This window comes from Drosophila mojavensis, unplaced genomic scaffold (genome assembly GCF_018153725.1).
Source record: "Drosophila mojavensis isolate 15081-1352.22 unplaced genomic scaffold, ASM1815372v1 contig_231, whole genome shotgun sequence".
NCBI lineage: Eukaryota > Metazoa > Arthropoda > Insecta > Diptera > Drosophilidae > Drosophila > Drosophila mojavensis.
Window position 1 is genome coordinate 9,976,313 of NW_025318772.1, and position 27,129 is coordinate 10,003,441.

A 27,129-nucleotide genomic window follows, 5' to 3' on the forward strand; every position below is an offset into this window, starting at 1 on the left:
TTTGATTGGAACAAAACAACAAATTTGGTTGAACTTGCCCTTGCTGGACTGTGGCTGAACGCACAGTCTGCTTATTTGCGAGCACACAAACACACCACAATTTGGAAATTTGGAATTTTAATCAAACGTCGTAGCGTAGCTGTTGAGTTACATATTAATTAAACGTCGAAATTTTTTTCCCTTTTATATTTATCGTCACATCATCTATCAGCTGCTGGTTGCGAAACTTATCTATACTTATCGATAACATGTCTAACGATTAGCTAGCTGCTGCAGCTCTGTGTAACAACAAAGTAACAAAAATGGCGGGAAAGCATTTAATGCTGTATAAATACGTATGCATGTAAATTGCGTTTAATTTAATAAATTATAACATGTTTTAACCAAAATGGTGAAATCAACTAAAATAAAAGCACGAACAGTGCGTGCTGGAAACAAATCAAATATATCAACCCGAAAAACTTTAACAAAGCTAAACAATAAAGCTATTCTAGAAACGGCAACAACAACTCCCAGTAATAAAGAGTTAAAACGCAATAACTTAGTCCGAGTACGCAATTGCATTGTGCGAATTAAACGACTTAAACTAAATGCAAGGGATCCGACAACATACGATGTAAATAAGACATTAACAGCTGCGCAATCAAAAGATGGGAACAAGGAAAACCGGGACGATGCGCATGCAGGGAGTTACTCATTACAATCAGGCAAGCAAATAAATGCGCATTATTCACATAATCTCGACACTCCAACTTTATTACTACAGGTAGTTTGCAGGGTATGGGGAAGGAGCCCGAGAATGCTGACAGGCGAAACTTTAAACTAATAGTTACGGACAAGAAAAATGTGGACCGAAGGACAAACAGTTTGAGCAACTGCCAGTCCACACAGCACTCAGGTAAACTATAAAGTATATTTACCTAATATACCTATTTGCCTAATCATGCACAATATTTTAGATTTCTCAATAAAACATTGTCGAGTACGCATACTTCGCTTCGCCAATAAGCAGCTAGAAAACCCACCACCCGTTCAATTGGCAGATGCCGGCAAGAAACACCTGAGCGACGAGCCGCTAAGGAATTGCACTCAGCACCAAGGTAAGCAATTTACGAAACGCACAGTGATCAGTTAACCGCTCACAACATTTTAGAGCACGTGCAGACAGCACTCAGGTAGACTTATATGTAAAAGTACCATATTCATCTAATCAAAATAAACATATTACCTTAGATTTTTCGATAAAACCCTGTCGCGTACGCTTACGCCGCTGTTCCACTGTCCAGGATATTGCTAAGAAGCAGTTAGAGAACCTACCACCTGCGCGATTCGCAGATGTTGGCAAGAAGCACCTTGGCAACAAGCCGGCAAGAAATTGTCCGCAGCATCAAGGTAAACAATTAACGAAACGCCTAATGATCAATTAACCACTCACAACATTTAAGGTACTGTCACCGTAGCAAGTCAAGAACGTATCCTACGTGACGCAAATATTCAGGATACGCGCCAGAATGGGAAGGAGAAGTTGAATATGCCACAACGTATGCCGCGATTTTTTCATCGAGATCAGCCACCAGCCAGAACACGTTCTTCGGTGACAAGGCAAGTCTATGACTTTCTTTCCCAGACCCAAATCGAAGACGATGAAAAGCCCGACCCGGCGGCGGATATAATAAAAAATATGATTGAAGATGGTCGAGCCTGTGCGATGACTCGCTCAAAAACGGGCAAAACGCGTGCACGCGCTGTACGTAAAAAAGTGCGTCCAGTGGGCAAACGAAAGCAGTGCTCCGTTCGCAACATAGGTGGAAAGGATCCAATCATTGCTCACGAGTCGGAGCAACCACACCTTTCACCCATCTGCGAGGAGCAAAACAATTTAAGATTAGATATTGCACCTGGGCAAGTAGAGACACCTGTCCAGCTACCACCAACGACTGCAGTGGCACATAAAACATTTGTGGAGGGCGCCTATAGTCCATTAGCGCGCTCTCTCATGCTCAATCAAACCAAGGCACAGCAATTCACGGACAGGCGCCTTGAACTGCTACATATGGCCAAGAAATGTATTAGTACACCGCTGAATGGTAGGAGCAATACAGCTCTAGATGCAACTACAACTATATTTTCTCCTGTGCTAGGGAATTCAGACACAAGACAAATGTCGCCGCTACTTTCAGCGGCTACTCCTAGTGGCGTCAGTTCTCCTTGGCGGGTGCCTGACGAGACGCCGCTGCCTAATACCTTTGAGTTTGGCCTGAACACATCACAATTACCCTCCTACTCGAGTGATTTTATACGCAAGCGGCATGTCTATTTACCCGGTGATCCTGAGTGCTCTGTTCCTATTGAACAGGACATTAGCTCCGTTGGCAACGATTCAGATAGGGAAAATGTTCCGCCATCAGCAGCAGCAACAGAGACATCCACTGGGCCGCAATCATTGACGACAATCGAGCCAGTGGATAATAACGAAAATGTGACGAATCTTGTGCAATTACCTAATCCACGACGAGCACTTAAATATCGTAGTCCTTTAAAGGACATCAATATATTGGATGTAGTTGTATTGCCATCGTGGAAGAAAAATGTTCAACAAAAAAACAATACCCCTACAAAAGAGTCTCTGAGTAGCAATCAACAGCAAGAATTCAACAGCAATATTCCAGGACAACAAACTAGCAAGAACCCCACAAAAGAATCCCAGACCCGGTATGAGCAGCAGGAACTCAATAGTTATAGTCCAGAACATCAGTGTGCACGGGATAAGCAGGAACAGCAGCGACAAGGTTGTGATCTGTTTGGCTTCGAGGATTTTCTCAGTGAAGAAGATGAAATCTGCGTCCGGGAGCCTAATCAAAGCGTGACGAAAAGTTGCACCGACACAACACTACACGAAAAGTTGCAGCGGTTGAAGAATTTGCGACCTGCACAGCAGGAGCTACCCCAGGTATCGCAAGCCCCTATGCGACATGCTTACGATGATTTGAACGCACGGGAGCCCCGGCAGCGTAACATCAAAGATATGCTGTGCTCCACAATGATTGGTAAGGAATCGACGAATGAATCGATAGCGTTATTTAAGGATATCGAACCAGAGACAACCTTTGATGAAAAGGTGAGTGTTAACATTCTCCAATCTATTCTGCGCTTGACAAATACGCGACGCTTTTTAGTCTGAAGCATTTGTGTTTGCTGATGCTGCGCTAAATTAAATCAAAATCAAAAAGGTTATATATTTTGATTGAGCCAACAGGGCCGCTAAGATTTAAGCTCATCTTCAAGCGGTAGTAAGCAGCTCGTACAAAATTAAGTTAAATTAGAATAACTAGTCCAATTTAAGAGAAAAACTAATGAAATCCGTTTGAATCTCTGTAGAAACCACGTCGGACTTACGTGGTGGAGAAACCGAAGCGGAAGCGGAAGCAGCGTGTGCGTGTTCTCTTCATCGACTCAGATTCGTCGGAAAATGAGGACGAGGCCAACGAGCACGGTTCCAAGAACAATAGTGACGAATTGCCCAAAAGGGCAATGCCACCGCAGAAGCGAACGCGCAGAGATGCAGAACATGAGGCCAAATTGCAGCAGTTCATCACGAGCTTCAATCAAGAGTGCTCAGAGGTGGAAAAGTTTCCACTGATCATAGAATAGATGGGATCACAGCGCAGGCGTAAACTTAACTTGTTTTCCCTTTTAATGTTACTTTTAATACACATAAACCTTAACATAAAGTTAGTTGTCACAAAACATTGCTGTAATTATATATTTGAATTGGTTTCGATTAGTTTAAAAATGTAACTCAGATGTAGGGATTAGATATATATATATATAGCAGGATGGCAATATATACATGTTTTTATTGATTTCCAGTTAATCCATTACTTGCGTACACTTTTTTGTGTAAATAAAAAAATGGGATGGAAATTTTGTGTATGGTCATTTAATATTAACACTGTTCTCTGGTCAGTGGTGGCAGCTTCAATCAACAGCTGTGCGAGACATAGTGGCAACACTGATCAAGCAGCTGTGCATAACAGTGGCAACACTGCGAAAAAAAACTAGCTTTAAATATTTTCATTTTAACACAAATAAAACAATGGAGCCACCGTATGCACCTTTAAGTGAGTCCTGTGCTAAAGCGCTGGGCGACAAAGTCTACGAAAAGCGGAAAGTAGCCTCCCAAGAAATTGAGAAGTAAATATTACATAGAAAACGCCCTCTTTGCAGCTGCAACAGACATACTAATTATTCATAATTCTACAGAATGGTCATTGAGTTTAATAATAAGAATAATGCAACACAAATACGAAAGCTGATTGAAGTGCTCTCAAACGACTATGCCACATCACGCGATGCCAATAGGCGCAAAGGAGCGCTCATTGGGTTGGCTGCAACGGGCTTAGGGCTAGGCAAGGTAAAAAGTTGATGAGTATTAGTCATGAATATACCCTTATAGATGCTAATGCGAATTTCTGCTTTGATTTGCAACCGGGAGATATCTAGATATCTATTGCTTCAATTGTCACTTATCAGGAATGCATGACTTTATCACATTTTTATGTTTATCGTTATCTTTTGCTAAGGATTCGGATAAATACGTGAATGAGCTAGTGACACCCATAATGAACTGTTTGTCCGATCCAGACTTGCGCGTACGTTACTTTGCCTGTGAATCCCTATACAATGTGGTTAAAGTAGCCCGTGCAGCCATTATACCGTACTTCCCAGAATTATTCGCCGCTCTATCGCGTTTGGTCACCGACTCCGATCAAATGGTGAAGGACGGCAGTGAACTGCTGGATCGCTTGCTAAAGGTTTTATTGAAGCCATTATATTACAAAATTGCGAATAGAGAGAGAGATATTTACTGATATATTCCTGCAGGACATTGTCACTGAATCGTATGAGACCTTCAATCTAGAAGCCTTCATTCCGCTGCTTCGGGAGCGCATGTATGTGAACAATCCGTTCGCACGTCAATATGTTATTTCGTGGATCTCAATCCTGAATGCTGTACCCGATATTAATATGGTTAACTATTTGACTGAAATACTGGATGGTCTTTTCGTCATGCTAGAGGATAATACGCCGGAGATACAGCCCATGTGCGAGAACACGATTAGTCAGTTCTTAAAGTCTATACGAAATGATTCCTCCTCAGTACGCATGGAGGATACCATCAACACGTTGATAACACACGCACAATCTTTGAACGAATTAATCAAGTCCATTGCCATTTCATGGATAAGAGAATTCGTGCAAATATTTGGCCCAAACGTGTTGCCCTATGCGAGTGGCATATTCACAGCTATTTTGCCATGCCTTGAATACAATGCGGAGTCCAAGCGCAGTGAGTGCATTCAAGCAGAGATTATGTCTCTGTGTAAGTATTGAAATATTTTAATTTAGACATCAAGGAGTGCGCTGTCTCTGTGAACAACTCAATGATGCAGCTGGTATCTTCAAAGGAGTTCAAAACCCAGAATGTGGCCAAAATTGATTTACGTTCGATTATGGAAGTGCTCTCGCAATACCTCACGCACAACTCAGTGCACACAAAGATTGCAGTACTTAAATGGATACATCACCTCTTTTTAAATTTTCCCAATGAAATGGCACTGCACGACAGCAATCTGAACAACAATCTATTGGCCACGCTATCGGACAACTCGGATGAGGTGGTTCTGCAAAGTTTATGTGTGCTGGCTGAGATAATCAACTCGCAGGATACAAAGGGTGGGTCTCTCAGTGTTTGACTTATTCAGCAATTTAATAATTTCTGTGGTAATTTAGATTTAGATGACTTTAATAAGCCGCATTATCGTAAATTTTTGTTGAGCCTGTTGAATCTGTTCACCGAGGACAAACTAATATTGGAAAATCGAGCCAGTCTTATTATAAGGTAAAATAACACATATTAAATAAATTCATTGTAACTGTATGCCAGTGTATGACAGCACCCATAGCCAAAGACAATTGCTTTGATACATATACACAAATGTACACTAACCCTTTTTAGAAACCTGTGTGTTCTACTGAATGCCGAGTATGTCTATCGCACCTTTGCTGAGATTATTGCCGAAGGAGTGCTCAATCTGAAGTTTTCTTCTACTCTTGTGCGACTCTTAAACAATATATTGTTGACTTCAACAGAACTGTTTGAGTTACGCACTAGCTTGCGAGAGATTTCGGATCCAAAATCAGCAGATCTCTTCCAATGCCTTTACAAAAGCTGGGTGTGCTGTCCAGTGTCCACGTTGTCACTTTGTTTGATCGCTCAGTGTTATCAGCATGTCTCTGAGCTGGTTATCCTATTGTAAGTGACAAGCTCATAATTTTCTCTTTATCATATGTAATGCCTTGTTTTTCAGCTCGGATGTTGAGATTACGCTGGAGCTGCTCTGCGAATTGGACAAGCTTGTTCAGCTTATTGAATCTCCAATTTTTGCTGCCTTGCGCCTAACACTTGTTTCCAAATCGAATAATTGTGCTGATGCTCAATATTTGGCACATGCGCTCTTTGGTATACTTATGTTGCTGCCACAAACTGTTGCCTTTGAAACTCTCCGCAATCGTCTGCAATGTGTGCCTACCTATTGGAGTAAAGAGCCCATGTGAGATACCCTAAAAAAAGGGGTATATATATACAAATAATGATTTTACTTGCAGTGATGAGCACAACTCGTTGGAGTACAGGAGCGGCATCGACTTTTCTGCACTTCGGGCTCATTTCATTGAGCGGCAAAAGTCGCAACGTGCTCAGCGTCTAATCAAAGGAAACGTTCCGTAATTACGCCGGATAATAACTAATTTGATATATCAAGTAATTTTTATATCTGTGATTAAGCTAACAATAGGCATAAAGTGTAATTTTTAAAGCAAATATAAATCTGTGTCATGTTTGCAGTTGAATGTTTCTATAAAGGAAATGGGTGGTTTCGTTCATAGTCAATTAGAATACATGATCGATCTCAAAGCTAGTTCAAATGGAAGACAATATTAACTTTTTTTATTTAAGACGTCCTTTTATTTGTTTTATAGGGGTAGCATTAGCTACATGTTATATTGGTATAAAATGAATATTATTTCTTTATGGCGCCCATGCGACTAGCATCCTGGCTGGGATACGGCATTTGTCCAGGCGGTGGTGGAATCGAATCGAGATTCACACCAGAGGTACTTGTGGTTGTGCTATTTGGGGCCAAAGCAGCTCCACTATTACCGCTGCTTGGGAGTCCACTGTAGGGCGCTGCAAAAGTAGGTTGGGCGTACATCTGGTATGCAGAGGCCGGCACCAGATTGGAAGGCAGCTGATGAAGCTTCATACCTGCCGGCATGACATTTATTTGTTCCTGGCGTAGATTGAAGTAGTCGTTTGGCTTAGCACTCGGCGGTGGTATGCCTGCAACATCGAAACGGCGATCTGTCTTGGCGGCGGTGCTCTGCTTGGCCTGAGAATGGGCCCACTTTATGCTAACCTTGCGACCCTGAATTACCAGTTTGTTAAAGGTGCGCTCAGCAGCTAACTCGGCGGCATTGCGTTTGGTGTATTGGACAAAAGAGCACTGCTGGCGCGGCACAAGCGCAATGGAACGTATCTCTCCATACTGATAGAATTGATCACGTATTTCCGGCTCAGTGATTTCTTCAGGTAAATTGCCAACGTAAAGTGTTGTTATATTGCGATCTTCCGGCGGCTCCAGCGTGGGTAATGAAGCGGCACGCTTCATTATCTTCTCGGCAACGGGATCGTTGCGTCCGTAGTATCGGTCTTTAATGTTCTGCTCACATAGAGGATCGTCCGGCTCGTTGGGCTTGTCATGCCGATAGGGACACTCCTCTCCACGTTTGCATTCGCCCTTCACCCAGAAAGAGCAGATGTGAGGCCTATTCCTTTTATAATAAGGCGCTGTACGTGCCAGTTTCGATAGCATTTCGTTTGCAGCCAATGAGCGTCCTACGGTACCAGCTGCTTCAGTACCATCTCCATCCTGGAGCTGGGCATCAATGTTCTGTATGTAGTACTCCTTATTGACATCACTCTGTGGCATATTGTCTGCCACTTTTAATGCTGCGTCGCGCACCTGGATGGGCAAACCATACTCCAAATCCAGCAGACACGTCTGGCACACGTTCTTCAACCGGGCACACGTTTGACAGACTTCAGTCTTCTTAAAGCGCATTCGCGCACCTGGGCACCAACGGAATATGGTAAAAGGTCGGGTGCAGATTTTGCATTCCTTGCCGAAGCGTTCCTTGATCATGCGCACGTATGGATTATCACCCAGGCAGGTCTGGCAGAGGATTGGGAATTCGGCATCCTCCCAATTCTGCCGATTATATGTATTTGTCGTCTTTGACATAGACATGATGACGACGAATATTCACTCAATTACTATACAAAATTACACTGCTCAGTTTGCAACTGGGTTCGTAATAAGTTCGAGTTGACGTCTAAGAAGTAAATTATTTCTCGATAATTTGCAATGATAGCTCGATATATATCGACTTAGCCAGAGGTAACGCTCGCTGACAGCTGGGTAAAACCACTGACCAATTTTATATTTATAGTACTGTAGTTGTGTTAAATGTATTACTCACAAAACTTTAGTTGCACTGCTTAAAAATTGTGCCAACCGAATAAATAAACTACTAAACTCATTGTTCCGCAGATATATCAAATCATCAACGGTCTGGCAGCGCAAAAATTTAAAATATTATGGTGCTGCCAATCTGCTGATATTAAAATTTTGAGCTTATCGATTTGCTCCATGTGGCAGCACCCTGCTGTCGGAAACGTTTGGATTCAGAGCAGAAAACAATACTAAAGATTCCGTTCATGTAAATAAATAAATATGAGTACATCCATAAAACGTTACAGACGTAACTCCAAATCGTCTGATGAAGAAGAGAAGGAAGACAATTATGTGCCCTACGTACCTGTTAAAGAACGGAAAAAGCAACATTTGATGAAACTAGGCCGCATCGTTCAATTGGCCACAGAAACAACACATCCCAAATCTTCTAGCGAAAATGAAAACGAAGATGATGCACAAGGGGCCCAGGATCCAGAGACTTGGGGTCGCAAATACAACATCAGTTTGCTGGACCAGCATACAGAGCTGAAAAAAATAGCGGAAGCCAAAAAGTTGAGCGCCGTGGAGAAGCAGCTTCGAGAGGAGGAAAAGATCATGGAGAGCATTGCGCAGCAGAAGGCACTGATGGGTGTAGCGGAATTGGCTAAGGGTATACAGTATGAAGAACCGATTAAGACATCATGGAGGCCACCGCGCTATATAGAAGCCATGCCCGAGTCGGAGCGGCAGGCTATACGTAAGCAGCTGAGAATCTTGGTGGAAGGCGAAAATGTTAGCCCTCCCATTCGCAGCTTTCGCGAGATGAAGTTTCACAAGGGCATTCTCAATGGTCTGGCTGTCAAGGGAATAAAGAAACCAACGCCCATACAAGTACAGGGTCTGCCAACTGTACTTGCTGGCCGCGATTTGATTGGCATTGCCTTCACGGGCTCTGGCAAAACGCTGGTGTTTGTGTTGCCGATTGTAATGTTTGCCCTGGAACAGGAATTCCGTCTGCCCTTCGAACGCAACGAGGGTCCATATGGTCTCATCATATGTCCGTCACGTGAACTGGCCAAACAGACGCACGAAATCATTCAACATTACAGTAAGCATCTGCAGCTGTGCGGTATGCCTGAGATTCGGTCCTGCCTGGCTATGGGCGGACTACCCGTATCCGAGGCACTAGACGTGATATCGCGTGGAGTGCACATTGTGGTGGCCACTCCTGGGCGACTCATGGACATGCTGGACAAGAAAATACTTACATTGGACATGTGTCGGTATCTGTGCATGGACGAGGCGGATCGCATGATTGACATGGGCTTCGAGGAGGATGTGCGTACTATATTCTCGTTCTTTAAGGGTCAGCGGCAGACGCTGCTCTTCTCTGCCACAATGCCCAAGAAGATTCAGAACTTTGCGCGCTCTGCGCTCGTCAAACCAGTGACAATCAATGTAGGACGTGCTGGTGCCGCCTCGATGAATGTCACCCAGCAAGTAGAGTATGTGAAGCAGGAAGCCAAAGTGGTCTACCTGCTGGAATGCCTGCAAAAGACGGCTCCTCCAGTACTTATCTTTGCCGAGAAGAAACAAGACGTAGACACTATACACGAATATCTACTGCTCAAGGGTGTCGAGGCTGTGGCCATACACGGCGGCAAGGATCAGGAAGAGCGTTCACGTGCTGTCGACGCATATCGTGTGGGCAAAAAAGATGTTCTTGTTGCCACAGACGTGGCCTCCAAAGGTCTAGATTTTCCCAATGTTCAGCATGTGATCAATTACGATATGCCCGACGATATTGAAAACTATGTGCATCGCATTGGTCGCACAGGTCGCTCTAATACTAAGGGATTGGCGACTACACTGATCAACAAGATAACCGAGCAATCTGTACTACTGGATTTGAAGCACCTTCTCCTTGAAGCCAAGCAGGAGGTACCCGACTTTCTTGACGAACTGGCGCCTGAGGCGGAGCATCAGCATTTGGATCTGGGCGACTCGCATGGCTGCAGCTACTGCGGTGGTCTTGGCCATCGTATAACCGAATGCCCTAAATTGGAGGCGGTGCAAAGCAAACAAGCCTCGAATATTGGCAGGCGCGACTATTTGTCTAATACGGCTGCCGATTACTAAAATGTAAAAAATAGCATCTAAATAACAAGACAACCATTCTACAGAATTATTTTAAGAAAATACAATATTTACACTATTTTACAAAATAAGAAAAATTCATGAGTAAACATTAAATTCATCTAAATGAAAAACAATTTGAGTCAAAAAAATACTTTTCAATAAACCATTATACTCTGATTTCCCATTTTCAATGGGTTCAGGGTATAATAATAATTTTATATCAACGAATTAGTTAAGCTTTCAAAATAGTTAGGGTATTTTACAAATTAGGTAAAATTTTAGAATTTAATGCACTGCTCTTTGCATATGAAAATCTGTCACCTGTTAAACAGTGTAATAAAGCTTAGTTGGACTTAGGTTCGCAGAATTAAAAGCTGGGTATTCTCTGTGATCTCTAACCTGGTTTCTAAGAAAGCTTAAATTGTGATTTTCAATTGTTTACAGTTATGTTTTGCGAATTGTACTTATTCTGAGCCAAGCTCCCACTATCTGATCGTCTGTCTTATCAAACCGGAGAGAGCGACTGTGCTTGATTTCGCTTTGCTTTCTAGCGGCCTTTTATAAAGTCTACGACAATTGTTCAGTTTCGTTCAGTGTCTCAAGCTGCGTTGCTTCGATCACTACATACGAGTGTCGCGATTTTGTTTAGTTGCTTCCAAAGCCTGGAAGCTTTCAGTTCATCTCGTTGACAGAGAAGCGTAAGTGATTTATTTACTTAGTGTATATGTATATGTTTGGTTGTCTTGATAGCGTGAATAGATAAGCTGCTCTGCTTAAAATTGTGTGAATTTTAGATAAATATACAAAATAAGAAACTATATAATTTAATATTGTATGTACATGATATACTTCATATGAATGACTTAAAAGCATGAAACGCCAATTGATAACCTGTGGCTCGCAAAATCAAATCATTTGATTGTACTTGTGTATATACATACATGCTTATGTGGTATAGAGTGTATCATTATATTATATGTTTTACTGATTAGGGTTATCAACTGCTGTGAGCTGAGCTTATCTTGGGTTAAAGCCTTCAAATGCGTAATAGTGACTTATATGTATATACACATATCTATATATACATATGTGTATGTAACTCAAGTCTTTTACGAAAAAGCAAAGCAAAATAAGCAATCCAAGAAGTATAATAAAATTAGAAACTGCAAAGGATTAGTATCTCGAGGACCTAAAGATATATTTGAATAATATATACATATATATTTGTCCCCTCATTTGAGAATATTTAATTAAAATTTTGTATTTTCTATTGAATTTGGCTCATTGCAAAGGGCTGCATTTAAATGCTTATTTCAAGAACTACGCTTTTTGTAACCATTATATATTCTATGTGTAATTTTATGTACACAGATAAGAGGAAGTAATATTATTTACCAATTATTGTTTATATTTATCACATTAACATAACATTAAAACGCTGTACTTCTTGTCTATTTTAAAATGCATATATATTGAAGTAAATATTTATTTATGAGTTAACGAGTTTTGAAGTACAATTTGTTAATGAGTTGTTAAACATGAATTTGTGAGTTCTTTTTGTGTTGTTTCTTTTCTATCCATTGTAGTTAACAATTGTTAAAGAAGATGACGTGTGCTTGATCTACAACACTTGGAATACATATTAAGAGCTAGTTGAAATTCAAAACACGTCGCATTTATATATACTACAATATATATGTACACAGATTGTCCAATAACAGGTCGAACTTGAAAATCACAGAGAAAATACATGAATAAGGCAAATAAACAATGTGAGCATTGTCGCTTATCATAAATCATAAATGTATATACATAAATATGTATAATGTTTATAAAGCTCGTGAGCCAGTTGAGAAAAGAGAAAAGGGCTTGCCGATGGTGCTATTTCTTTAATCGTGATATCATACGAGACCCACATGTCGTCATGTTGCAAACTTAATTACTTAAAATTAAAATTAGAAAATAAAAAAGTAAAACGTACGTGACGCGTTTTAGTTGTTATCTGAGCACCACAAAATGTTTAAGCTTGCTTAATGCTGAAAAAATGAAATCAAGCTTACGAACATCAGTTAAAGGAAGTCTGTGGGAATCCTGAACCGGTTCTTATTTCAACACCGTATATTTTTAATATATTGCTATATATTTTTTTTGCCCTATTTGTCACATGTTTAATAACACTAAATATTAGTATTCTTTTCATATATAAATATGTTATATATTGTATATGATATTATCAATGCTCTGGTATATAATATATAATAATATAATAATATTTTAGTCTATATCAGAGTGTATATTTAAATATTGAAAATTATTTCATTTGATTTATTGTACAGATAATAAATTATTATTATTATATAGATATCATGATAAAGAAATCTCGTGAATTTAATTTGTTTGACCTGGAGTAAGGTGCCTTTCATATCAAGTAATGTGTATGTCTCATGTTTTTATCAATGCTTTAATAACCTGTTGTTCTTTCTCATTCACAGTTCATTCTCTCTTTTCATCTCTTATCTAGCGAACAATCTTCTGTGTTTAAGTTGGGAAGCGCATATATACTTATATATATCAAGCAACAATAAACAAAGGCGCTCAGCGAGTAGCCTCATCCCCTGTCGCTCGCTCCATCGCCCAGAAGCCAACGCCACCACGAAATGGCAAAGCGAAGCGCCGCCCGTCATCTGGCAGTCATCTGCAGGTAATGCAAGCGAGTGGTTCGCTAGCTAATAAGCTCCCAGTTTTGAATAGAGCAGAGCAAAGTGTGAAAAAAGCTATTAACTAGTGCAAATATTACTTATACGGCGCGAGCTCATAAATAACGCAATTTATACATATACAAAATTGTAAGTCTTAATCAGATTTTCTGCATGTTTATCAGACTGAAATTCTGATCTAAAAGTGCCAAAAATTTTAGAGTTTATTGTTCTAATAATAGTCACTTTGAATCGAAGTTTTAACGACGTCTTCATTTGTTGACTGATTTAATATTATAAGTTTTATTAGACAACTCTCATAGATTACCTTTTTAGGTAAATAAATAGTGCAAATAGTGTATTACTCATAGGCCGCGAGCGCGTTCATTAAAAGAATATCAATTGTTCATGCTCTCATGCTTGTCAACTATGTATATGTTAGGCCAGTTTTTCGAGTACAGTACATCAAACGACAAGTGAGACTCTCCGCGTTTGAACAACCTTTTATGGTTATGACTCACTGACATTAAAACCTGTGACAGTCCAGCTCAGCTAGATAGGTCAACTTGTTGCCTGAAAAAGGCATTCAGTTGAATAATAGAAACTGAATTACAAATTTTCACTTTTAGCAGTTTGGTCGTGTTCATCGGCATTTCTACGAGATTCAGCTCAGCCGGCACATTCAACACTCGGCCCGCGTTCCCTGTCCCAACTGCTGACGTTCAACCCTCTAGTGGCACCAACAAGCAACCAGCCAGACGCATCATGCATCCAGCTTTTGCCAATGCCGGTCGTGCACCTGGCCTAGAGATCTGGCGCATTGAAGTAAGTATATTTATATATTTAAAAAAAAAGTATCAGGAACATTTAATTATTTATTTATTTATACATTTATTTATAAAAAAAAAGTACTATGAACATTTTCGCATATCTGACCATTAAATTTCTAGCGAAGTTTGTAATATTAATATTTATATTTATGAGAAATCAAATAGAACATTTCATGTAACATAGCTAGGCCATTAAACAAGTGTATTCTCAATGTCTAATAATAATGTTTGAATTTCACCGAAGAAAAGAAAATAAAACGAAAATACTTAGGGAACGACCCAATATATGAAAAAACGGAAAATTCAGATGAGGAAATATTCTATATTTAAATGTACTTAATCTTTTATTATCGGTAAGTTTGGCATATATAGTCTTCTATCGTGTATAGGTGTCTTAGAATACGCTTGAAATTTCACTTTTATACACTGCATATGCGAGGGAAGAGTATATAAAGAGTTGTTGCCGCTGCATGTTTACATCGTTTGGGGGAAAGTTCGACACCCACGCACGAATGCGTTGCTCAGCGAGCGGCGCCTCAGCGGCAGCTGTGGCCATTGGCATGCAAAGTGCTAGTACACACACACATACACACACTTACTTATAGAGACGCACAAATACATACATATATACACACGTGTTTGCATTAAAGGAATTGTTGACTGGTGTCTGATGCTGGTTTCTATTCACTGGCACGCAATATGAACAACACATGTTTGGCCAGCGAAGCTTCACTGTATTTGTCTGTGCTGTCAATACGACCAGTGTGTGTTAATTTACTCAGAAGCAGCATAATTTATTAGCTCCTGCTGGCAAATGGCAACAACTTTTCCTTATGTTTGTTTTTGTATTATTTTGCCTTTGTTTATATTGATTTCATTTTTTCTTTTTTCAAATAATTATTTTGACTGTTCTAGCACCCGAAATAGAACATTAATATATATATACATATATATATACATATGTACATATTCTTTTATATACTCATGTCTGTGCAATTTTGGTGTTCTAGAATTTCGAGCCTGTGCCGTATCCCCCAAACAACTATGGCAAATTTTACACTGGAGATTCCTTCATAATTCTGAATGTAAGTAAAATATAAAAATACAAAGAATAATAATAGTGCAATAATGACAAATATATGAAAATATATTCTTTTTATATGAGAATAATATGAGAATAAGTTGAATAATATTAACATTTGAAATAAATTGTGTATGAAATTTAAAAATAAAAATAATTATAATAGGGTATGCTATCTCCTATGTTGAATTCGTGTTACTAAAAATTTTAACCAATTAAAAGAAGATTTGTTAATGTAATTATCTATAATGAATCATTTTTGCTGCCTTTTATTTTTGTTGTTTTATTCACTTGTCGTATTTTGATCTCAATTTATGATTCACTTTAATAATAAAACAAGTAAGAAAGCTATAGTCGAGACTGCTCGACTACGAGATCTCCTGAACCCTTGGAGCAATAGATATTTCAATAATTTTTCGCGTCTTTCAGCTTACACAAGAAATACGCACACACACACACACACCCACGCACGCATACACACACAAACGCATATACACACACACATACACACACACATACACAAACAAATACACAAACACATACACACACAAACGCATACACACACACATACACACACACATACACAAACACATACACACACAAGCACCTACGCATAAACACGCATGGGCTGCAGTGTTGGCTTACTATGAGAACTTAATTGTTTTATAACTTTTTTTGTGGACATACGATCTTCATGAAATTTTCAGATTATGATTACAACATGGATATGCATGTATTTGCCAAAGCTCAAGTCGCTTTTTACAAAAGTGAGGATGAGGGGGTGGATATGGGGGTGGGGGGTAAATTTTAACAAAAACCGAAATTGCATAAATTGCATATTAGTATGCATAAAAAATTTGCAGAGTAGTGGAGATATAATTTTATTACTGGTTTTCGATAAGGTTTTTTATCGATAAAAAAAAGATCGGGATGAGTTATCGATTTTTAGCGATAAACTTGATATGCGCGCTGTAATTACGGACATTTAAAAAAAAATTTCAAGTCTCTAGCTCTTATATCTTCTGAAATCGACGCGTTCATACATACGGACAGACGGACGGACAGACAGACGAACAGGGCCAAATCAACTCAGCTCGTCGCCCTGATCAAGAATATATATACTTTATGGGGTCTGCCACGCCTCCTTCTGCTTGTTACATACATTTCAACAAAACCATTATACCCTGATTTCCCATTGAAAATGGGTTCAGGGTATAATAATTAAAAAGCCTCATTATAATTGACTTATGACTAACAATAAGTCCTTTGTGAACTTACATAGTGAAGATCTTTTTATACCCTGAACCCATTTTCAATGGGAAATCAGGGTATAATGGTTTTGTTGAAATGTATGTAACAGGGAGAAGGAGGCGTGGCAGACCCCACAAAGTATATATATTCTTGATCAGGGTGACGAGCTGAGTTGGTTTGGCCCTGTCCGTCTGTCTGTCCGTCTGTCCGTCTGTCCGTCTGTCCGTCTGTCCGTATGTATGAACGCGTCGATTTCAGAAGATATAAGAGCTAGAGACTTCAAATTTTTTTAAAATGTCCGTAATTACAGCGCGCATATCAAGTTTATCATTAAAAATCGATAACTCATCTCGATCTTTTTTTATCGATAAAAAACCTCATCGAAACCCAGTTATAAAATTATATCTTTTACACCTTTATTGCTAGAGTCTCCAAATTTTTAATGTATGCTTTTATGCAATTTATACAATTTCGGTTTTTGTTAAAATTTACCCCCCACCTCTAAATTCACCCCCTCACCCTCACTTTTGTAAAAAGCGTATTTCAAATACTAGAGACTTGTGCTTTGGCAATTACGTGCATATTCATGTTATAATCATAATCTAAAAGTTTCATGAAGATCGTACGTCTATAAAAAAAGTTATTAAACAATTAAGTTCTCATAGTAAGCGCACACTGCAGCCCATGCGTGTTTATGCGTGGTTGCTTGTATGTGTATGTGTTTGTGTATGTGTTTGTGTATGTGTGTGTGTATGTGTGTGTGTGTATGCGTTTGTGTCTGTATGCGTGTGTGTGTGTATGTGTGTCTGTATGCGTGTGTGTGTATGTATACCTGAGTGTGCGTACGTTAGTGTGTGTGTGTGTGTGCGTGTTTCTTGTGTAAGCTGAAAGTCGCGAAAAAGTATTGAAATATCTATTGCTCCAAGGGTTCAGGGGATCTCGTAGTCGAGCAGTCTCGACTAGAGCTTTCTTACTTGTTTTTTTTTATAGATAATTACGATATATAATAATAATAATATTAAAACTTTACTTGCTACAATTAAATTCGTAGACCAAGCAGAACCCGAAGGACAAGCAACTCACATGGGATGTGCACTTCTGGCTGGGCTCGGAGACATCCACTGATGAGGCTGGAGCTGCGGCTATTTTGACAGTGCAATTAGACGATATCCTCAATGGAGGTCCCGTGCAGCATCGCGAGGTGCAGGATCACGAATCACAGTTGTTCCTCAGCTACTTCAAGAACGGTAAATATTGTGTAGGTTGTCAAGATGATTTTTTGAAGAACTCTTTTCCACTGTCCAGGTGTGCGGTATGAACAGGGTGGCGTTGGCACCGGATTCAAGCACGTGCAGACAAATGCCCAGGGCGAGAAGCGCCTGTTCCAGGTGAAGGGCAAGCGTAATGTGCGCGTGCGGCAGGTAAATCTCTCAGTCTCCTCGATGAACAAGGGTGATTGCTTCATTCTGGATGCTGGCAATGACATCTATGTCTACGTGGGTGCCCAGGCCAAGCGCGTGGAAAAGCTGAAAGCTATTAGCGCAGCTAACCAGATCAGGGATCAGGATCACAATGGACGCGCCCGTGTGCAGATCATCGATGAGTTCAGCACGGAGATGGATAAGCAGCAGTTCTTCGACGTGTTAGGCTCTGGCTCAGCCGACCAGGTTCCTGAGGAGTCGTCCGCTGATGAGGATGGTGCTTTCGAGCGCACAGATGCTGCCGCAGTCACACTATACAAGGTGTCCGATGCCAGTGGTAATCTCCAAGTGGATACCATTGCTCAGAAGCCACTACGTCAAGCCATGCTGGATACGCGCGATTGCTTCATTTTGGACACTGGCTCCGGCATTTTTGTGTGGGTGGGACGTGGCGCTACTCCCAAAGAAAAGTCCGACGCCATGGCTAAGGCACAAGAGTTCTTGCGCACCAAAAAATACCCAGCTTGGACCCAGATTCATCGCATTGTCGAGGGCGCCGAGTCGGCTCCATTCAAGCAATATTTCGACACATGGCGCGATGTGGGTATGTCTCATACCCGTCTAATACGCTCCGCTTTAGACATCGGCTCGGATGAGTCTCTCGATGTGGATGAGATCGATGCTGTCGTGCAGAAGTTGAAGAAAAGCGGTGGTCGCGCCATCGGCTTCATGCCCGATCATGGCCAGAACAGCATCAAAGATATTACCCAGTATGTGTCCAAGGCGGGTAGCAACGAGGTGCTCCGCAACCACGTGCCTTTCGAGGAGGAGCTGCCGCTGCTAGGTTTCGGCTCCTACGTGCTTACTTACAACTATGAGGCCAACAATGGTGACAAGGGCGCAATTGTTTATGTCTGGCAGGGTGCCAAGGCCAATGCGGCTGTTAAGGAGCGTGCATTCGAGGATGGAATGGCCTTGGCCGTCGAACAGAATGCTTTGTTGGTGCGCACCACACAGGGCCATGAGCCTCGTCACTTCTACAAGATCTTCAAGGGCAAGCTGTTGACTTCCTATACGGCATTGCCTATGTCAGCGCAGCTGTTTCGCATTCGCGGCACGGTCGAGAGCGATATCCACGCAAGCGAAGTGCCTGCTGATAGCTCTTCGCTGGCTTCTGGAGACGCGTTTGCTCTAGCTTCCACCAAGACGCACAAGGTTTTCATTTGGCAAGGACTGGGTGCTTCTAACTTTGAGAAGGAGGCGGCGACGTTACGCTTTGCGAACTACTGGAAGGATGCGGAGCTGGAGTTAATCGAGGAGGGAGCTGAGCCCGACGACTTCTGGGAAGATCTGAACGGCGAGGGTCAGTACGACCGTAGCCTGGACGATCAAACTCCACCACTGCTCGAGCCACGGTTATTCCACTGCCGTCTGACACGCGCTGGACGTACTAAGGTCGAGGAGGTCGCCGACTACCAGCAGGAGGATCTCGACACGGATGATGTCATGCTGTTGGATGCTGGCGATGAGATCTATATGTGGGTCGGCACCGGCGCCACAGCCGAGGAGAATGGCAGGATACTGGACATGGCAAAGGTAAAATAGTGTTCAACACAGCCAAAATTAGGTCTCCAGTTACTGCAATCTTTGTAAAAGTTCCTTAATGACCCACTTTATCCATTCGATTATAGCGTTACATCAGCTTGGAGCCCACCGCCCGCACCGTGGACACTGTTAGCATTATTCGGGTGACCCAGAGTCAAGAGCCTCGCGTCTTCAAACGCATGTTCCCCTCTTGGGACGACAACTACTGGCAGGTTGGTAAAACTCTAATGAAATCAATTCGTTGCTCTTCACATTGAAACATAATAATCGCCTGCTTTTCATAATTCCGTTTTCGCATGTCTGATATCAAATACTCCACTGAATACTGTACGTGAGTATTTCAGCGCCTAATGCTTATAAATCATATATCATTTAACAATTTCTTCTACTACCTTTGAATGCATTTTGAATTGTGTTTCCCTTTGTAGACCCTGCCTTCCTATGAGGACATCAAACGTCAGGTTCTGGATGCCAACAATGAGGTCTAATACTCCCTCGGCTAGAATACTCAGCAAACTTAAACAAAAATTTTCTTTCGTTTTTCCCTTAAAAAAATACAGAATATATAAAATATATTTTGCAATTAATTGTTTGTATTACATGTAAGAGTTTTGTACTCAAATTCCTAATCGTAGTACACTTTCATTGGCCTGTTTTATGTATTCCATGCGCTTTCCAATTTTTGTGGGTAATAAATGTTCTATTTTTTTTCTTGTAAGTTTTAATTTTATTTTAAGAAATACATGAACATATTCTAGAATATCTTCTACATATTTGCATTGCTCAGCTATTGTTAGCTGCAGTCTGTGATACATAATTTATGATTCAGTGACGTTCAGTTTTGCGGCATACCCCATGTAATATTTTCGATCCAGTCTAAGAACGAATACACACGCGTATATACACTTGGGTAGCTGCTGCGACAGAATACGCCAAAGGAGGTGATTCCTATAAGATGATAATGAATTAGGCTGCGTCTGCGACCAGGCAAATTAAGCTGTAGCGGACCGCCCGAGTCGCCCTGACAGGTGTCCCGATTTTGAAGGAAATCCTGCGCGCAGATCTGACTGTCTATAATGCCATTGGGAGTTTCAGCAAACACAGGCAGATCCCGGGTGCACTCATCGTTGGGTACTATGGTCGCATTTAGATGGGTCAGGCGATATGTCATGGCCTTGCTAAAGCTAGTCGAGCCATAGCCCATGGCGAATGCAATTGAAGTAGGTATCTCCTTATCCACCCACAGCCGGATGGGGCGAACGAACTCACTTAGTCTGAAAGAAACCATTAATTTATGTTGATTTGAATTCCAAGAGTATCTATTCCTATTTTACACAACTGTAAATTAGCAGTAGTAATATTATTATCTGCTACTCTTACCTAACGCGTCTACTTTGTACTGCTTCGACTAACTACTACTACCTATTACTTCCAAGTATTCGTAATATACTTGTGTCTATCTACTACTATTATCTACTATATATACCTATATTTTATCAACTTTTTGCATCAACCTGTAACTCATTCACTTAGTTCAAATAAACAATTGGATATGAATTTTCGAAAATCCGTGAATACTCACATTACATTATTCGACAGCTTAAGCAGTGCTATATCATTATAATATGATTCAACTCTGTAATCGGGATGGTTGAAGATGTTCTCGATGTCGAAGTTCTGAGGCTCAACCGTAACCTCATCGATCATAAGATTCAGTCCACCGATGCGAACCCATTTCGGCGCATCTCTACAAAAATGTTAAATGTTCCGGATGCAATCAGAGAATCATCGACTCAGCACTCGCTCTCGACAACGCGTCCTCTTGACTCGGCACTCACCCGTCCACCTCGGTGCAATGGGCCGCCGTCAATACGAAATTCTCGCTTATCAAACTGCCTCCACACTTGTAATCGATTTTGTCGGAGTTAGTCTGAAAGCCGACAGCCGCCTGTCAAAATAAATGTTCCGGTTTTATGCGGGTCACTTACGATAATGGGAAGCTACACTCAGAGAAAAATGTTGTACTTATGTACATATATACTGAATTGAGCGTAGGTTTTGAATAAACGGAATAAAGAGATATACAACTAATCCGTTCCTAGGTTGGCCAGCACTTGACACTTTTGCTTGAGCTCATAACCTTTGATGTTTTCTCGGAGTGTACAATAGTTTATTATCAGCTTACCATATGGGGGTATTCACCAGGCCGGGCAAGAACGCGGCCATCGAAATCTTCGTCATTTGCGTCTTCCGAGACACCCGTATCGTTGGGAAAGATTCGCTCAACATACTCGGAGTACTCTTGATAAGAAGATTTCAGTCATTGGATGAGAGAGAACTGTGAAAAGAACTCACTGCGCTCGCAGAGGCGTTTATTCTGCCCCGTGCGCCTTTTCTTGTATCGTCGCCCATTTGGCGGAGGTGGAAACGGTTGCCCCGGCCTGAAGCGAGTTGGGTTGAGTTCACGCTGCGGCGGCATTGGAAGGTCGAGCTTATTGTTTAGCTTACTATTATAGTAAAAGTCACTGATTTTGAATGGTGTATTGTACTGCTTGTTATCTGGAAAGACAATGTCCTGTTCCTTGGGAAAGAACATCGGCTGATTCTTGGGCAATCGCTGGCCTCCAGCCAAACAAAACAGAGCAGCCGATAAAAGTGCCAGCAAGCGACGCATTATATAAATTTATATATACAAATAATATAAATTTATATATACAAATAATTTTTGGGTTGTTTACACTTGAAGTGGTAAGGCGCGACTGAAGCCCTGACGATCGGAGACGCGGTGAGGCTGCGCCTTATCACCTTATCAGTAAATTATTACCGAATATTCACAGCAATTTGTAATTTATTAAACTTATCGGTATTTAAATGTGGATGCCGAGGGTCTGGGTATTGACGACACTTGCGGTGCGTGGTGCATGAATCTGTGTGGTGCCGCCAAGTCGACCTTCGTATTGCGCAATTATGGCACGCTGTATATACTCCAGTTCCTGATCGTTCCTATATCGCAAAATGGATACAGTGGGCTCATCGGGAGAGGCTGCGGGTGCCGGGGCAGCACAGACTACAGCCAGCAGGGCGAACAACACAAGCAACTGAATAACATGTTGAGATTTAAATATTTCTAGAAATATTAAATTCAGAAGTACTTACGCAAACAGTCTTCATTTTGCCCCGATTCCTTGAGCTAAACTAAAACGCGCGTGCCTATTCACAAGCCTTTTTATAGCCCACAAAATAAAATACTATTGTAATTTTGTATTATCGTGCTATTCATAATCAAATTATAATTTGCAACTATCTGAACTTGAGCGACTTGAAATAATACCGAAACGAGTTTTTAAACTTTATTTGTTTAACATAATCCACAGCCGGTCGGCCACACGAGCAGACGAGACAATATCAACCGCTGAATTTTTCTAGTAATCGCAAGTCGGACTCCTTACTTAATGCCCTCACTGATTCAAATCTGGTAGTATACCCATATGTTTTATGTATGAATATGATCTCAAAAACTGTTGATCTTCTTTATTTTATATGATCTTATTTGGGTTTATATGTGTTTATTCACATGGACATGAAAGCGGAATATGAAATTTCCTTATCCAACTTCGGGTGTTTATAGGCCATCAGCTAGTCGCTCAATCCCGAATGGAGAACTGTTACTTGCTTATAAGGCACTGATATTTTAAGATTATTTTTATGAAAAAAAAAAAATAAATAAATAAAATAAATAAAAAAAAAAAAAAAAAAAAAAACATTTTGGCGTGCTTTTGTGTTCAAACGAAAATGAGATCGTTTTGTGGGAAAGTGAGATCATTTAGCGAGTTTTTTTGATATGTAAATTTAAATAAAATATGGGCAATATTACTAAAAGAGAAGTTGCTGGAAAGATAAAAATAAAGAATTTAGAAGAAAATTTTAGTAAAATGTCACTCACTAATAAGGTGAAAATTAATAAACAGATTATTGCGCCAAAATGGGACTGATTTCCCATTTTCAATGGGTTCAGGGTATAAAAAAAAAAATTTCATTAGAGGTATACAAAAAGGTATTGTAAGACTGTTGCATACTTGCAGGCACAATATAAAATTGAGAGTTTTAAAATCCATTATTGCGCCAAAATGGGACTGATTTCCCATTTTCAATGGGTTCAGGGTATAAAAAAAAAAATTTCATTAGAGGTATACAAAAAGGTATTGTAAGACTGTTGCATACTTGCAGGCACAATATAAAATTGAGAGTTTTAAAATCCAGGTGTCTGGGCTTATTTATTTTCTTGATATCCTTCAATTAAAGTCATAGCCTATTCTGTTTTATGCTAGAAAAGAAATATATTGTGCTTAATAACTTAAGTGTGCTCATCTGGTCTGGTATTTAAGTTATTTGGAACTTTGGTAAATTTCCCATTATGCAAATTTGATATACAACTTTAAGCAATTCATCGACCGATTTGTCTCAGATGAATCCAGACGAAATGCAATGCCGACAAAATGTCGCATTCCATGCGGGTTGCAAGTTGGGCAAACCCACAAATCTGTAGGTCAAATTAAAGACCGCGACGTAATTTGAATACATTTACATATTTTCCGACTTATTAAAGCCGATGAAGCCGCTATTTTTCATTCAAAGCTATATGTTCCAATTAAAGAGCGTTTGGTATTTTAATTGGAATATGGGGGGCAGTTAATGCTGTACTGTTGCCTCATGTAGCGCATTTGCATGTCTTGCAGCCAAAAATGGGATCGGATGCATCTGAGCCTCTATATAAATAAAGGCTAGACTTGCAATTGGCACACAGACACAGCTCAACAGCTGCCCAACACGTTCATACTCCATTGGCAAGAAAAACCTACTAGCCCAGGCTCAAGATGCGCGCTTTTCTGGTAAGTCCATATATGATCTTTGTAAGAAACGGCTTAGTCAATCAACCCATGCTGCAGATGCTATGCTTCATTGCCGTTGCTCGAGGCCAATATGATTATTCACCCCAATCCCATTCTGGCGATAGGCGTGGCGGATTGATCGCCACCTCTGATGGCGGTCTTGTGCATGGTGGCTCGGCCCAGTTGTCAGAGCCCATACTCCAGGTCAACGAGTTTAACAAGGAATTCTACACATACAGTGCACCGGAACAGGAGTTCGACAATGGTCCCATCAACGATCAGATCGCGAATAGTCTGAGGAGGAATCTGCGCGTTCTCTTCATTAAGGGTCCCGAAAATACGGGTCTGGAGCATGCTGCACTACAATTGGCTTCCTCCGCCTCAGATGATCGCACAGCCATCTATGTGCTGAACAAACAGGCCGATGTCAATGAGTTGGCCAACAAACTGAACCACATCAAGCTCCAGACTAACAACAAACCAGAGGTGCACTTCGTCAAGTATCGCACTCCCAGCGATGCTGAGAATGCTCAACGTGTTATCCAAGCCCAATACGATTCGCTCCCCGGCCGCTCGACCAATCATAATGCCGGCTCCTCATCTCCCGTCTTGGACTTTGCCACAAAGAGCGGAACAGGGGCTGTTGGATTAACTGCAGCCGAGCTGCCCTCGAATAGCGCGTACTTGCCACCAAGTCGTAGGTTTTAGATTTAAGCAACAAAATCATAGCTAGTAAATATTTCTAACAAATATAATTTAGTTTTTCAAACATAATTTGCAAGTGTCTAGTTTATGCTTCTAGGGATAATATTTTGGCACGCGACTGTTGCCTATGCTGAATTGAGTTAGCTCAAAGTCGCATAGTAGCTTACAGATTGGCGATCCCAACAATTCGAGACTCGACTGTCATCAACGTCGTTTATCTTACCCAAAATCAAATTGGATTTTGGTGAAACTTAGCTTTTTGCCAAATTGTCGGATGAATCAGTTGTGACACGACTATAAGCAGGGCTGCATACTAAACAGGTAAAATGCTCTAGTGAAGAATCTTAATATTACATACAAAGAAGTTATATGTGAACAATCTTAATTGGAAATGATATGATATCTGTCAAGACGTCGTTGTAGTAAAGTTAAGAATTTACACTGACGTTAACGCTGGTGAGTTAATAACAAATGATTATAACTGTATACGCGTTTTTACCAAGATATCATGAGCTAAAAAAAAGAAACGAGTAAGAAAGCTCTAGTCGAGACTGCTCGACTACGAGATCCCCTGAACCCTTCGAACAACTGATATTTCAATAATTATTCGCATATGCACACATACACGCACACACACAGACATTCGTGTGGGCTTACTATGGGAACTTAATTGCTTAATAACTTTTCTTATCGATGGACGATCTTCATGAAACTTTCAGATTATAACATAGATATGCATGCATTTGCCAAAGCACAAGTCTCTAGTATTTGAAATACGTCTTTTACAAATATGCTGGTGAGGGGGTGAATATACGGGTGGGGAGTAAATTAAACAAAAAGCGAAATTGTATAAAATTCATATAAGTATACATATAAAATTTGGAGACTCTAGCTTTAAAGATGTAGGATAACAAATTAACGGGGCAATTTATCGATATTTAAAGCAAAACTTGATATGCGCGTGCTATACACGGACCTAGGAAAAAAAAATTTCAAGTCTCTAGCTCTTATATCTTCTGAGATCGACGCGTTCAAACATACGGACAGACGGAGAGACGGATGGAGGGACAGACGGACAGAGCTAAATCGACTCCGCTCGTCGCCCTGGTCAAGAATATATAATATATATTATGGGGTCTGCCACGCCTCCTTCTGCCTGTTACATACATTTCAACAAAACCATTATACCTTGATTTCCCATTGAAAATGGGTTCAGGGTATAAAAATATGCATTATTGTAAAACAATATTAGTCAAATCGAATGCTACATTTAGTATTAATTAAGATTTAAATCTTATGCCACATTTAATCGTGAATTATGCATTTTATACTTTTCTCCGCCCACATACCTCATGCGTGATTTATTATTTTTCAGAAGACACAACAAATTGTAAATAATTATTACACGAGCTTTATCTGCGGGCATCTACTATCACGCATTTGGATGCTGAATTGATTAGCATAATGAAAGACAATGACAGTTTGGGCCTTTGTTATGTTATACATTTCGAAAGCTAACGACACCCAAGGGGTTGTGTAAAAAATTCAAATTAAAATGAAGTAGACCAACAAGTTAAGGCATGCCAAACCAGAAATGAGAAGAAAATAAATGTGTAGACTTGGAACCATAAAATGCTTTCTTCGAAAACAAAAATTTGTTTACATAGTTTTTTTTTTTATCACTTGGTTAACTTGTGTCTATTTTTTTGGGGCTGAACTAAATTATGCATAAAGTTTGCTCCGAACAACTCAACGAACTACTAATTTGCCCATCAGTAAACGTTTTGGGTCTGTGGGCTTCAGCTTGGGCTTGGGCCTGGGTCTGGGACTGGGCTTGGACAGCTGCATATGCATATGAAATGACTTTCTTTTTGAGGGGGTAGTGTTTGATACATTGATGTGTCGTATTAACCAATAATATTTCGCATTAATTCCG

At 40.5% G+C, this 27,129-nt stretch overlaps 8 protein-coding genes and 1 non-coding gene across 15 annotated transcripts; 6 read left to right on the plus strand and 3 right to left on the minus strand.

The window, feature by feature from the left end:
* Positions 1–33: 33 nt before the first annotated feature.
* LOC6575513 (protein dalmatian) lies at positions 34–3,874 on the plus strand. Of its 2 annotated transcripts, none has more exons than XM_002001486.4 (6): positions 34–707; positions 767–898; positions 960–1,100; positions 1,234–1,392; positions 1,446–3,118; positions 3,379–3,874. In XM_002001486.4, exons 1-6 carry the CDS (start codon positions 389–391, stop codon positions 3,649–3,651), a joined length of 2,697 nt encoding a protein of 898 aa, XP_002001522.2. In that variant the 5' UTR covers positions 34–388; the 3' UTR covers positions 3,652–3,874. The 2 variants fall into 2 exon arrangements, with proteins under 2 accessions (XP_002001522.2, XP_015023537.1); XM_015168051.3 differs by having other exon boundaries at positions 1,461–3,118.
* On the plus strand, positions 3,145–3,308 carry LOC116803741. Its single transcript, XR_004363814.1, has one exon.
* Positions 3,875–4,014: 140 nt separating the features above from the next.
* LOC6575514 (protein VAC14 homolog) lies at positions 4,015–6,906 on the plus strand. 2 transcript variants are annotated; one of them, XM_002001487.4, is made up of 9 exons: positions 4,016–4,194; positions 4,264–4,414; positions 4,584–4,814; positions 4,885–5,350; positions 5,410–5,736; positions 5,794–5,902; positions 6,020–6,316; positions 6,372–6,614; positions 6,670–6,906. In XM_002001487.4, exons 1-9 carry the CDS (start codon positions 4,097–4,099, stop codon positions 6,788–6,790), a joined length of 2,043 nt encoding a protein of 680 aa, XP_002001523.3. In that variant the 5' UTR covers positions 4,016–4,096; the 3' UTR covers positions 6,791–6,906. The 2 variants fall into 2 exon arrangements, with proteins under 2 accessions (XP_032589781.1, XP_002001523.3); XM_032733890.2 differs by lacking the exon at positions 6,020–6,316 and having other exon boundaries at positions 4,015–4,194.
* An 88-nt stretch (positions 6,907–6,994) lies between these two features.
* On the minus strand, positions 6,995–8,484 carry LOC6575515 (pre-mRNA-splicing factor RBM22). The gene has a single exon (XM_002001488.4). The coding sequence runs from the start codon at positions 8,367–8,369 to the stop codon at positions 7,083–7,085; it is 1,287 nt and encodes a 428-aa protein (XP_002001524.1). The 5' UTR covers positions 8,370–8,484; the 3' UTR covers positions 6,995–7,082.
* Positions 8,485–8,760: 276 nt separating this feature from the next.
* Positions 8,761–10,822, plus strand: LOC26528578 (ATP-dependent RNA helicase abstrakt). Its single transcript, XM_015168052.3, has one exon. It carries the CDS (start codon positions 8,856–8,858, stop codon positions 10,713–10,715), a length of 1,860 nt encoding a protein of 619 aa, XP_015023538.1. The 5' UTR covers positions 8,761–8,855; the 3' UTR covers positions 10,716–10,822.
* A 483-nt stretch (positions 10,823–11,305) lies between these two features.
* Positions 11,306–20,317, plus strand: LOC6575516 (gelsolin). 5 transcript variants are annotated; one of them, XM_015168055.3, is made up of 8 exons: positions 11,306–11,413; positions 13,208–13,416; positions 14,041–14,236; positions 15,252–15,326; positions 17,625–17,820; positions 17,879–19,590; positions 19,686–19,811; positions 20,061–20,317. In XM_015168055.3, exons 2-8 carry the CDS (start codon positions 13,373–13,375, stop codon positions 20,085–20,087), a joined length of 2,376 nt encoding a protein of 791 aa, XP_015023541.1. In that variant the 5' UTR covers positions 11,306–11,413; positions 13,208–13,372; the 3' UTR covers positions 20,088–20,317. The 5 variants fall into 5 exon arrangements, with proteins under 5 accessions (XP_015023541.1, XP_015023540.1, XP_015023539.1 ...); XM_015168054.3 differs by having other exon boundaries at positions 11,307–11,413; positions 20,028–20,317; XM_015168053.3 differs by having other exon boundaries at positions 11,307–11,413; positions 14,044–14,236; positions 20,028–20,317.
* A 69-nt stretch (positions 20,318–20,386) lies between these two features.
* On the minus strand, positions 20,387–22,329 carry LOC6575517 (serine protease snake). Its single transcript, XM_002001490.4, has 5 exons — positions 21,955–22,329; positions 21,785–21,900; positions 21,438–21,547; positions 21,182–21,346; positions 20,387–20,873 (listed from the first exon to the last, which is right to left on the minus strand). Exons 1-5 carry the CDS (start codon positions 22,271–22,273, stop codon positions 20,435–20,437), a joined length of 1,149 nt encoding a protein of 382 aa, XP_002001526.1. The 5' UTR covers positions 22,274–22,329; the 3' UTR covers positions 20,387–20,434.
* A 100-nt stretch (positions 22,330–22,429) lies between these two features.
* On the minus strand, positions 22,430–22,859 carry LOC6575518. Its single transcript, XM_002001491.4, has 2 exons — positions 22,756–22,859; positions 22,430–22,697 (listed from the first exon to the last, which is right to left on the minus strand). Exons 1-2 carry the CDS (start codon positions 22,768–22,770, stop codon positions 22,467–22,469), a joined length of 246 nt encoding a protein of 81 aa, XP_002001527.1. The 5' UTR covers positions 22,771–22,859; the 3' UTR covers positions 22,430–22,466.
* Positions 22,860–24,473: 1,614 nt separating this feature from the next.
* Positions 24,474–25,196, plus strand: LOC6575519. The gene has a single exon (XM_002001492.3). It carries the CDS (start codon positions 24,474–24,476, stop codon positions 25,194–25,196), a length of 723 nt encoding a protein of 240 aa, XP_002001528.1.
* The last annotated feature ends 1,933 nt before the right edge of the window (positions 25,197–27,129 follow it).